Source organism: Artibeus jamaicensis, unplaced genomic scaffold, assembly GCF_021234435.1.
Source record: "Artibeus jamaicensis isolate MK-2021 breed Jamaican fruit bat unplaced genomic scaffold, CSHL_Jam_final contig_718, whole genome shotgun sequence".
In the NCBI taxonomy this organism is placed as follows: domain Eukaryota; kingdom Metazoa; phylum Chordata; class Mammalia; order Chiroptera; family Phyllostomidae; genus Artibeus; species Artibeus jamaicensis.
The window spans coordinates 6352930-6365455 of record NW_026521936.1 but is presented as its reverse complement, the minus strand read 5'-3'; the positions used below and the strand labels follow the sequence as shown (position 1 = coordinate 6365455).

General features: G+C 56.4%; 1 protein-coding gene across 1 annotated transcript in view; it reads left to right on the top strand.

Annotated features, from left to right (window-relative positions):
• PTPRN2 (protein tyrosine phosphatase receptor type N2) overlaps nucleotides 1-12526 on the top strand; it is a 383390-nt gene that overhangs the window by 189095 nt on the left and 181769 nt on the right. Inside the window, exon 10 of the mRNA XM_037131929.2 lies at nucleotides 8643-8729. Within this exon, the coding sequence (XP_036987824.2) occupies nucleotides 8643-8729 (87 nt within the window). The remainder of the gene's footprint in view (nucleotides 1-8642; nucleotides 8730-12526) is intronic.

The window sequence follows — 12526 nt, the reverse complement described above, 5'->3', positions numbered from 1 at the left end:
CAGGCTCTGTGCCCCCTCAGGTGCCTGTCAGCCTTCTGGACACAGACAGAGTTGGCTGTCAACTCTCCTCTGTCAGCTTCTTACCACTAAACTCCCTTGCACTTGGGGTCAGCCAGTCGGAGAAATTGCAGGCACTTTGCTCTCTCATTCGAGTGGTTATGGAGTCAGGATCTGCCCCACGCGGGCTCAGAAAGGCACCCACTTCCCACAGCACCACCCTTTACGGAGGCCGGTCGGACTGTTCTGACCAGAGCAACGTCGGCGTGGCCCCACCTTCGCCCACTGGGGAATTATCGGGTGTGGGGTCAGAAGTGTGGAAGAAAGCCTGGAAGTCACCTTCTCCACGCACCAGGCACCTGGGATCCATGCTCCAGTACCGCGTGGGCTCACCCGCAGGCGAGAGGCCACTCTTCACCCTCTCACACTCCTCCTCCCACCTCGTCCAGAGGGTGGAGGGCCGGTCGTTTTGACCCTTTGGGTGAAGACACTGCCCACCCACCCTCTTCCTGCCACTCCTTCGGAAAATGAAAGCCCCATGTGCTCAGGGGTGACTTGCCCTTGTCCCCTGGGAGCCATGTGGCTAAGAGGAAAGGGCCCCAGCTAAGAGACAGTACCACCTAATCCCAGTTCCCCCACTGCTCTCAGGGCCGTGGGGCTACCCAGCTCCTGGCTGCTGCCCATGGGAGGTGGGAGGGCATAGGACGGACGGATAGGACAGGGCCGTCATGACACAGAACAGGGGTGGGCCGGGAAGTGCAGGTCCTTCCCCCCTTCTGTGCAGGAGAAGACCCCTGACGAATGTGGCAAAGGGGTTTGCAACAGCCAGGTGCTATGCAGATGTTCGTCTTTCTCTCTGTCTCAGACCTTGTCTCACTAATGCGTTCTGACTTTCTGTTTAAAAAGTACAGCTGCCGCCACTCACACTTTTCCCTGCATGTGACAAGCTCCCTGCTGCCACCACTCACCTTTGGCTTGTCTTAAAAGACCATCTCCATCCTGGGCCTGCGAGCCTCTCTGCTCTGTGCTCATCCTGAGAGGCTGCTGCGACAGCTCAGCCCAGGTACTTGAGACGTGGGAGGGCCTTGGAAGGTTCTGGCAATGCTGGGCTCTCTCCTCCTCCAGCCGCACTCACATCTGGTGGCAGCAGGGGTCCCTGTAAGTATCTACATCTGTGCCCGCGTCCGCATCCGAATCGCACCCGACATCCACGCCTACATCTGCACCCACACCTGTGCCTGCCCAGCTGGCTCAGTGGCAGGTCTCCGTCATCGCCAGGGGACCTTTGCTGCTCCTCTGCAGAGATGTCCTGTGATTCTGCAGCATGATGACCCCCAGGGACCCTGGTCACCTAATGCTGTCATTGATTTTTTGCTGAGTGTCATCTGCATCATCATTTGGCCTAGACTTACGTCTGTCTGAGTTAAGCAGTTTAAATTTCACTCCAACATAGGAGGGAATAAGGTGGGGATATGAAAAGAGGAGATTGGCTCGGCCGTCAAGTTAGAAGTCTGGGGATAAAGAACAAAGGCAGAGGGAAAAGGGAAAGTGGAAGAATGCAGAATTCTGAGGCAGCTTAGTCTCAGGATAGTGGCTTACTTGGGCTGATGTTTCCTGGGAGCGGCATAGACCTGTGCCTCCTGGAGTCCATAGAGGGCCGGCGAGTGGGCAGCAGGTTCCACAGGTAACAGGCCACCTGTCTGCCTGGGGCAGCGGGGCTGTGGGAGGAGCTGGAACCAAACTGCGAGGTTGCAGCAGGAAGTGGTGGGGGAGGCTGTGAAGCAGTAGGGCCCTCCCCTTGGTGACTTCCTGCAACCTGTCCTGGATGCCACTGGAGGGCGCCAGGCAGGAGTGTGGCAGAAGGGGTCCCTTATCCCAAATGCCTGCACTGTGCAGAGATGAGGGATGACAGAGGAAGACCAGCAAGGAGGTGTGGGGCCCTCCAGCCATCCCCCTGAGCTCTGTACCCCCCCTGCAGTCTGCATCGTGGGGCTGACCCATACAGGGTCACCTAAGCTGTGAGCTACCTGAACTGAAATCCCAGTTGGGTAGTGTCACCTCTCCGATCACCAGGCTGCTTGGTCATTGGGGCTTGTGGCAAGGCTCCCATGGGCAAGGCTCCACTGGGCCCTGGAGGGCGTCTGTGCCCTTCTCTCTGCTGTGGGGGCCTCTCTGAGGCTATGTGTCCTGGGGAGTTTGCTGGCGAGTCCCAGCGTGGGGTGTGGCTGGAGGAGGCAATGCTGTGGCGGCCAAGATGTGAGGGGCAGAGACACCAGACGCTGGGTGTGGGAGTGACCAAGGCAGGGGGACAACCAATGGACACCAGGCAGTGCTCTGCACTCCCTCCTCTGAAGGACAGACTACCCTCGCCCCTGGTCAGGCGGTCTGCAGGCCCCTTGGCTGCTGGGACCCAGAGTCTGGTGTCTCCCTCCCCAGCCAGCCACTCAGGGGCCCCACTCGGCCCCTTGGGTTTCTGTGGTGTCCGTTGTAATGTCTCCTCGTTCGCTGACAGTTGTATTTGTTCGAGCTCTCTCTCTTTTCTAAGTCCACTTTGTCTATTTTATCTTTACCAAACAACAGCCCTCAGTTTCACTGATCTTTTCTATTGTCTTTCAGTCTCAATTTCCTTGAATTCACTCTGATCTCTGCTATTTTCTTCCTTCCAGTAACTGCTTAGTTTTTCTTTTTCTAGTTACTCGATGTGTAAAGGTTATTGAGATATTTTCCATAATGTGGGGATGTATCACTGTGACTTTCCTCCTGGACCTGCGCTTGCTCTGTCCCCCTCCCCTTCCCTGTGTCCCAGGAGGGTTTGTGATTTCTCCTCTCACCCATCGGTTGTTCCAGAGCAGGTTTAGTCTCCACACATTGGTGAATTTTCCAGTTTTCCTTTTGTAATTGATTTCTCATCCTGGACCATTGTGGTTGGGGTCCGTGCTTGATTTGGTTTGTCTTCTGTCCTGTCAGACGGTCTGTCCCGTGTCCCCATGCACTTGAGGGGAACGTGCGTGCGTCCTCCTGCCATTGGATGGACTCTTCCGTGTGCGTGTGTTAGGTCCGTCTGGTCTAATGTGTGGTTCAAGTGCACTGCATCTGTATCGATTTCCTGTCTGGTCTGTCCACTCCTGAAAGTGGCCATCGAGGTCCCTGGCATTATCATGCTGCTGTCTGTTTCTTCTTTTAGATCTGTTAATATTTGCTCTCTGCTTTATACATTCAGGTGCTCCTGGGCTGGGTGAATAAATATTTACAAGCATTATGTCCCCTTGGTGCACTGATTTCTTCATCATCACATAATGGCTTTTTTTGGTCTCCTGTTGCAGTCTTTGGCTTCAAGTGTATTTTTTCTGATATGAGTGTGATCCGCCCCCACCTTCTTTCGCTTCTGTTTTCATGGAATCTCTCTCTCCTTCCCTTTACTTTTAGTCCGTGTGCGTTCTCGGTGCCAGAGCGAGTCTCTTGTAGGCGGCCTACAGCTGGCTATTACTGTTTCTACCCATTCTGCCACTGTTGCCTCTGACGGAAGATTTTGGTCCATTTATTTTTAAAGTAATTATTGACAGATATGGACTTTATATTGCTGTTTAGTTGTGTACTGGTCTTTGTGTGACTCCTCTGGCTTCATGGTTTTTGGGGGCCGTGGGCCTCGGTTCCTCTCTCTGTCCTCTGTGTTCCTACCACCGTCTCTTGCTTCCCAGCCACCCCGAGGCTCCCACAAAGCTCCTCGTATTTATAACCGTCGGGGCCGTCTGGACTACTTCGAATGTGCACTGGAGTATCACACTTCTGCACATTTCCCGTTTTTCTTTTTGGTGTCCACACACATTCGATACAGGCAGCTCTGAGACATGGTGTCCATAGACTCATGGTAAGCTGTTGGCATGTGATTTCTTTCAAAAATTTGGAGAAATTAATATACTTCTGGTGAAAAGTACAGTCTCATCTTCATGTCGAAAATAGTAAGTCATCAAAATACAGGTTTCCCGGCTACTGTTGTCATACCTGTGAGGCGTTGGTGGTGGTGGTTTAAGAATTTTATTCATGAGAGTAACTCAGGATGGTTGGCGCATGGGCACAAGCTCGCTGTGGGAGAATTCGGTCTGGCTGCACCGATTACCACGGGCTCAGGACCTCACTCCATGGCCCTGGGTGTCCATGGTCAGTGGGAGGCGGCACCGAGTCGCGGTGGGAGTTTTGAACCCCACGGATCCTCTGGCCTGTCCTTGTGCTCCTGCCAGATGTGTCTCTTCTCTGCATTGGGGAGAATTCCCATCGGGCAGCAAAAGTTTTAACAGGCTTGTAAGATTATTTAAATAGAATAAACGTCATTATGTGTCACTGTGACAGAGAGGGATAACTGGAATAACGGGTGGTCCCATGGAAACCTCACTTTATCCGTTGGTTTCAACTGTCTCATCAAACAGTTGCCTGTGTCATGCTGCCACCCATTGACCATGTGTCCCCCGGCCTGTGCGCTTTCAAATACACAACGTCCACGTTGGGAAGGGGAGCAGCGGAAGCGAAGGCTCAGCTCTCAGGCACGCAGTCCCAGGTGTGACATCTGGGTCGCAGGGCCGTCCAGCCCCAGCCAGGTCCCGATCTCCCCAACCCCCTAGGAGGAGACGGTTACACTGTTACAGAAACAAGACACGGAGACACTAGCGGCCCGGCACTCCTAAGTCACGGTGCGGTCCACCTGAGCACACTGCAGCCACCAGGGCCCTCCCCTGGTTCTGGAGGCCTGCGTCCCAGAGGTCACTTCATAGTTATGTTCAGGTTAGCGGTTTTCTTCGGGGAATTTACCAGTCCCATGACCTCGGGCAGTGCATTTAATTTCTCCATCCCCAGTTTCCAGAGATTTCCTTTGAAATGAGGGCCACACCCTACCTTCCCCCAGGGCCGTGTGAGCATTGCCTGACGTGGTTTGGGGAGTCTGGGGACGGAGGCACGAGGGAGCCTTCAGGAGTGCCTGCGCCCGCCCTGACGTGACCCTCGCCCGTCTTTGGGAGGCGGCCTCACCTGCCACATCCCGTTGTTCCCGTGTCCACCTGTTCTCTCATTCTGGCGGCGATGTCAGGGCCCCATGGAAGCCGTCACGCCACATGTGGCATCTGAGGCTGCCACGGAGAACGGATGCAGCCACTTCCGTGGGAGCCTCCCACTGAGTGACCACGCGCATCCTTGGTAGTTTCCTGCCTTGCTTGTCCAGCAGGTCCCCGGGTGCGCCCTCGCCCACCGTGACTGCACAGGGCTGTTAGCGCCCCGCTGTGCTTTAGAGTGAAACACGCCAGAGGGGAGACACTGCCTCATTTCCGAAACGCCGCTGTCACCAGACACCGGGGCTGGCAGTGAGGTGCCCTCCGGCTGTCCCCGCTCTGACCTCAGTCACTGAGTGCTCACGTCCCCCTCCTGTCCGCGGTGACGGTGGGTGTCCAGGCATCGGGGTGACAGCAGCCACAGGCTGACTGACAAAACTGTACACACTGCAGCCACCCACTGACCTTTGAGATTGACTGCAACTGCTTCCTGAGGAAGTTCAGCCCGTGAAATGACAGGTGGAAGCCACTCACTTTAAAAATAAAATGGAAGCAGCTGCACACTCACGTCGAGCACAGTCAGCACCACCCGTGTGTGCGACTCACTGGGTAGAGCCACTGGCCCCCTGCCCCCCTGCCAGCCCCTCCTGGAGCCCACAGCCCATGGGGGCAGGAAGGAGCTGCTGACGACTCTCACTGGGCCCTCGGGTGCTCAGGCGTCTCACGGGCAGGCAGCCAGGTTCCTGGCAGCTCTCTGAGATGCTGGACTTCACGCGATGGTCACGTTAGGGAGGACAATGTGAAATCTCCGTGTTATGTGTGAAGGGACACGGGGTCAGGAGGTCATCAGGAGGCAGACAGTGAGCAGGATCAAGCCTCTGGACACCCCAGCTTGGCGATTTCCCCCTTGAGTGTAACACACACGAGAGAACAAGCTCATGGAGTGTGCTGGCCCACCCGGGTTGGAAGTGGGAAGATGCTCAGTGTGGGGTCCTAGGCTTCAGGGGACAGAGGGAAGACCACTGGAGACCGGGTGGGGAAGCCACATTCCCGCGGCTCTAAAGAGCCAGGTCACTTCTGTCACGAAGCCCCCGGGACATGGGTCCCGGGAAGCAGGGGAGGCAATGACAACGTGGCTCAGACGGGGCCGGGCTCCACTTCAAGGGGCTTTGCTGCAGGTCGCCTGATTTGATCTTCACAGCAACTCGATCGGCTTGCTGGGATTCTCTGAAAAAATGTACATTTGAATGATTTTAAAAATGTTGGTTCTTTTGACAGTTTGATATTTTCCTATGCATCCATTTCATTCATGCTGTTTAACACATTCATCAAACTGGCTTGTGGTTGTATGTGGGGTGCTGGTTGGTGGCAGAAACCCAACCACACCTGGAGAAATCTTGCCACTGCTCCCTGCAGTCTCTGACCAGTGGTGGGGGCAGATGAGCTGAAAGGTAGAGGCCTCACCTGGTTGCAGCTGCACCAGTCAGCCTGCAGTTGGGTTGGATGTCAGAACGGAGGTGGTCAGGCCCTCAGAAGCCATGGCAGGTCCAGGCAGGCCCAGGCCACGGGCTCAGGACTTGGGAGTGAATCCAGGGGGCCTTCCTGGGGGAGTTGGGAGCTGAGGGGAAATGGAAGGAGAGGCACCCGGGCCAGCAGCATGGCTGCAGGGCCTGGCCGGTCTTTGAAGCGTGGTGTGGACCACAGGCCTGGACCTGGGTGGGATTGGCTCAGGGACATGCAGGTTAGAGGTCAGGGTGGCCGCGTCCCTGTTGCCTCATCAGCCCGTCACTCACTGTGCCAATCCTTCTTGGCCACTGCCCTGTGCTGGGCCTGTGGGGGAATAACCACCACCCGTGAGAGTCCAAGCATGCGGGGCTCAGAGCTCCACAGCACGTGTGGACCTGTGGCTCTGGGCTGATGGGCAGGAGTGATGAGGAAGACACAGTTTCCGGGTGGACCTCTTCCCCAGTCGGCATCTGACCTCTTGTGGGGCTGAGGCTCTGGCTCTAGAGGGTGTCCTGGGGACTTCCTAAGTGGAGTGCAGGACGAGGTCAAAGGGCACACTTCCAGACCCCATATGCACACCTGTGTAAAAAGCATTCTCCTTTTACAATGTAATGTGAAAAACCACTGGAGAGCTGTGTTTGGGAGGTTTGAGGGAGACTACCCGCCCTTGACCGAAGGGTCCCCAGCCCTACAGGTCACTTACCCGCTCACAAAGCAGGAGGGCAGGGAAGGCAGCCCTGGATCACAGACCCAGGTCGCACCCGTTTCCCACTGCCCTCTCTTTATTACCTTGTGGGAGAGTGGCCCGCAGGCCCAGGGAGGGCTGGGAGCAGCTGAGGGGAGGGGTGCAGGGAGGGCTTCCTGCCCCCGGGCCTCAGCACGCGCTACACGCATCTGTCTCGCTGTCCCAATCTCCTCTCCAGCAGGGGTGGGGTGTCGGGGCCATCAGGAGCTTACCCTAAACCGGTCACCTACAGCCATCGCATCCTGGTGCCAGGCCTTCAGCATGCGCATTCTTGGTGACACTGTTCCACCCACAACACCGCTCCGTTTTTACTCACTGGTGGCTTCTGCCTGCATCCCCCCAGACAGGAAGCTGACCTGGAGGCCGGGGTGTGGACTTAGTTTCCAGGCCCCCAGGACCTTCTGACACCCGTGGGAGGCACGAGGAAGGGAGGCACCGGTGCTTGGATAAAACCGCGTCAGTGTAACGGTCTGATGGGACCTTCTTTCGAGGCGGCACTGGTGGCTCACAGGCGACGTGCGACTCACAGAATTGCAGCCCCGTGGGCTGGGACTTAGGATTTGTTACTGGACCTTGGGATTGCCTCTTCCCCTGGAGCTGCCGTGCTGGGTGGGGTCACTCTGGAAGGTGCACCCTTTTACAGAGTCACCGCTGCTTAGCCACCCACCCATCTCATCCCTGACCCTTCAAGTGCAACATTTAAATGTCTTCTCGTTGGCCTGTAACCCACTTTAGAGATGAATCCTTTAAAAAGTGTGTTTCTGCCCTGGCCGAGTAGCCGGGCTAGTTGGAGTGTTGTTCCATGCACCAAAAGGTGGTGGGGTTGACCCCAGGTCAGGGTGTACACAGGAGGCAACCGATTGATATTTCTCTCTCATGCTGATGTTCCTCTCCCTCCCTCCCTCTCTCTCTCTGAGATCAGTAAACATGTCATTGTGCAAGAATTAAAAGGAATAAAATAAAAAATAAAAATGCATTCCCTTTGCACATTTGCCTTCCCATCCCGAGGTCTGGTTGTCAGCATCTGCTCTCTCCCCTCTCCCGCCCCTACCCTCCGCCCCATTTCACTCTGACCGAGGCTGAGATGAGCCCATTGCTGCATCTCGGGCCCCTCACACACCCTAACCATCACCTTTGCACTGGCTGGTTTGTCTTCTTGCTGGATAATCAAGGTGAGTCGTCGTGGCTGAAGAAACAGCTTGGGCCTGTTGCCCTGAGAGCCGGTCACCATGGCAAGAACACAGTGGGGTGGCTGCCAGAGTCCCCAGGCCGGGTGGGGGCTCAGGGGGCCTCAGACCCTACAGGACTGATGAGTTAGTTTCGTGTGGTGACACTACCCCTCTCTACTCTCCCCACAGCCCCCTGAGCCTGGAGAAGGGGAAGGAGTTGATGGAGGACATCACCCGTCTGCTCAAAGTACCAACGAGTGTCATCACGGACATCAAGTGAGTGCGGCACAAGGTCTCCGGGTTTGATTCTCGCCCACATCAGGCTCTGTTTCATAAATTGGTTTGCAAGGGAAGGAGCTGTGGGCCTGTGGTTCCCGTTAATTACACCAGAGAGAAACTGTTTCAGAAAGAAATGAAAGGAAATTCCGGTGGGGTTGGTAAGTTATTTAAACAGAGCTGAAACCTGAGTGTAATTATAAGAATTATAATCGGCGAGCATGGTGGCCCACTGGGCTGTGCTCCTCAGCACTGCAGCTCCAAGGATCACCTGGGAGGGTCTGGAATGTTCCACAGACCTCTCCAGCCCCGTTGCACATGAGTTGGCGAAACCTCAGTAGCACTTGGTGGGTGGCTGCAGGGTGCACAGCACATTTCAGTGACGGGATGCAGGGTGCAGGCCCACGGCCCATGCACAGGGAAGGCTGGCCGCCACAGCCTAGTTCTTGGAACATGTAGGAGCAGCGAGGACAAGCAGGCACCATGGAGAGGTGGGATGTGAGCAGTGTGGCTGGCGCGCCCTGCTGAGGTCAGAAGTGGAGCCCACAGGTGGGAGGAGCATGGACATAGGGAGCCCCACTGAGGCCTGCAGACACCCAGGCCACCCCAGGGTTTACTGAGCACCTTCTGTGACCTGGCCTTGGGCTAGAAGCTGGGCCACATTGCCCTGCCAAATGGCTGACCACTTCCTGGGAAACAGATGCATTTATGGGCAGCAAACATGAAGGATGCTCAGAGATGGGAGTGAGGAACCACCTCCCCCAGCCTGGGGCCCAGAAGCTTCTAGAAGAGGAGAGTAGCCGACATGGAGCACAGGACCCATGCAGTGAGCATTCCGAATGAGGAATTCATGGCTGGGCCTGGAGCCTCAGGGAGCTGGGGATCTGTTCCCCTCCCTGGGTGCACACACCTGGTGCACAGGTGGGCAGTGCAGGCGATGCGAGCTGAACGGTGGAGAGAAGATGGCAGACTGTGCGTTCAGTGGGGCCCAGGAGAGGGACTAGGTTGGACTGGGAGGAGGAGCAGCAGCCCAGGGTGTGGTTTGGCCCGGACGGCAGCAGGGAAAGATTTGCAAGATTCAGGTAAGGTGGGGACAAGGACCTGGTGTGAGGTGGCTGCCATGGGTGTGTGGCGGAGAGGCTCTTGCCTGGGAGGCAGAGCAGGACTGACACAGAAACATCGGAGGTCGAGGGCAGGACCGAGCCACACGCTGCAGGGACCCATCAGCTGGCTCCTTCTCTACCGTGAGAACAGGCACAGGGCGCGGGGTCGTGCTGAGGAGTCCCGGGGCCCTGGGCTGGCAGGCGTGCTCCTCCCCTGGCTGGCCATCTGGACCTAGGGGGCGACAGGGATGCTGGGCTGCAGGGCGGTGGCATAGCTGCCCCATCCGAGGGAGACACTTCCCTCTTTAGTCCCCGGGCTGCTGCTGTGCTCTGGCTCGGGGCCAGGGGTGCACGGCCATCAGCAAGCCAGGGACTCAGGGGAGGGCCGGGAGCATCCTGGCTGGTGGGGTCCACTCCGAGGGGTGTCCCCTGCCCTCCTGCAGTCCTGTTCGTGCTCAGAGCTGAATTCATGTGCTCTTGTGCAAAAAGGCTTCCCTGAAGCACCCCCATCCTAGACAGTTGATGTCTGTACCGCACCCCAGGGTCTTTCATTATTGTCCATGTGTGGTGTTAGCGTTGCTACTCCTGAGCCACGTGTGCAGCTTACGCACACGTGGGAGCCTAGGACCCAGCGCTGATGGCAGGCGCTGTGGGCAGCGGCGGCCGGGGGAGGGGCACTGCGTGTCTGGGGTTCTTGGGGGAGAGGCTGTGAAGCCGGCCCTTCACAGGACCGTCTGTGTGTTATGGAAGTGCTAGTTATGCTCAATATGCTTTGTTAATGGTTATGTAGCTGTCAAGCAAATTCCATTATTTCTTATTACATCATTAGAGACCATTAAAACGGCATTAGCATGCTGATGTAATTATGCCGGCAGACGCACGGTGGCCACAGTTATGACTTTATAATCTAATCACAGCCGTCCGTGTGGCTGATGGATGCCGGGCTGTGCCGAGTGCTCGGGCAGCGGGGGCGCAGCGGGACCTGCTCCAGCGGGCGGTGGGGACCTGTGTCACACCGCTGCCCACACCTCACGAAGCCTCCAGACCAGCCGGGCACAGCCATGGGCAGCAGACAGCCAGTCCCGCAGTCGATCTTTGTCCATTTATTGGTACCCTTCAAGCGATGACAAGGGCCACTCCCAACAGAGGGGACTTCTTCCAGATTTAGGAGATGCTGTGCTCACTGCCACCTAGTGTAAGGCCCTGGCCGGAAGACGGTGCTGCCTGCAGAGCCCAGGATGATCTCCGTCAGGCAGAGAGCTCCTGGTAGGAACGGAGGGCCAGGTGTGGCTGGGTCCCCCAAGGCACAGGGCCTGCAGAGGTGAGGGGACATCATCCTGGCTGTGAGCAGCGCAAGTGGGGCTGCTGGAGAGACCAGGGTGCAGCCGTCCGAGGACGGTGTCTCTGGGCTCCGCAGTCAGGAGAGCAGGGTGGGAGCTGGGCTGGAACCTCCACAGCAGGAACTGAGGACTGAAGATGAGGGCGAGGGCACTTTTCAGGAGTCTCCACAGAACGTGGCGACTGTGGACAGAGAAGGCAGCAGGGACATCCACAGGCCGGACCACCCCCACTATGCAGAGCTGTGACACAGTGGCAGGGCCGACTTGGATGTGCACCGTGGGCTGGCGGCAAGGGGCCTGAGCCCAAACCCCCGTAAGGACCTGCATGCAGGGCCCAGACCCTGAGTTATGAATGGAGGCAGCATCTGAATCCACAAGACCTCGAGCAGCGCCTAGGAGGACGATGGAGTCGGAGGTCACAGAGCCCCCAGCAGCCTTGGGCTGGTCTGGGACCCTGAGCCTCAAAGTGGGACATGGAAGGGAGATGAGGTCAGGCAGGTGACAGGTTCTTCCTGTGCGTCGGCTTTTTCTGAGATGGCCATTCTAATTTTTACGTAAAGTCTTCCTGAGTGTGAGCTCATCACTCAGTGGACTCTCGCTCTTATGCACTTTTCTTTGCAGCATTCATATCATTAGTGCCTTTTAAACGATTTCATCATAAACACTGAAATAGGCAGAGAGGAGCAGGCACCGTGGCTGGTTAGAAGGTGCTGCAGCCTCCTCTGTAATGAGTGTTGTTTTTGTTTTTCGTTTTTTAGTGGGATTCCTTCTCAGTATTCCAGCTGATGTTTCAAGGAACAAAGTTAGGGACTTCTCTCTGCATTTTGGCAAGAGAGTGCTGACTGGGGTGGGGCGCTGGGACCTCGGATTGCCAGACCAGCTCGGGCCGAGTTCAAGGCCCATCGCTGGGGAGCAGGCTCCTCGGAGGAACCCGGAGTCACCAGCCTCCTCGGAAGCCTTCTCCGCCTGAAGGGGGTTCTTTCCCACATGACGCACCTTCGAGGCAGTTTCCCAGGTGGGACATTTGAGGAGGTCGGGCTGAGAAAAGCTGCTGTCAGTGGACAGGGTTCCTCCGCCTGCAGAGCCGACCCCAAAGTCCCACTCAGCTTGGAGGTCGCCACACATGTGGCACCTGTTCCTAAAGTGCACGAAGCCTTCCGATGAGTCAGACTGTTAACAAGTGATGTGTTTTTCCAATCCGGTTCAACGCAGTGTTTAAAAGCTTTGGATTTCGAATAATTCCTGTCTGCCAATTCCCTACCAGTTATCTTTATAGTGAATGTTTCCCGACAACTCTGATGAGTTTTTTAAACAGTTGCTGTCAAAAAGATTTTTTAAATGCCCATCTCTTTGC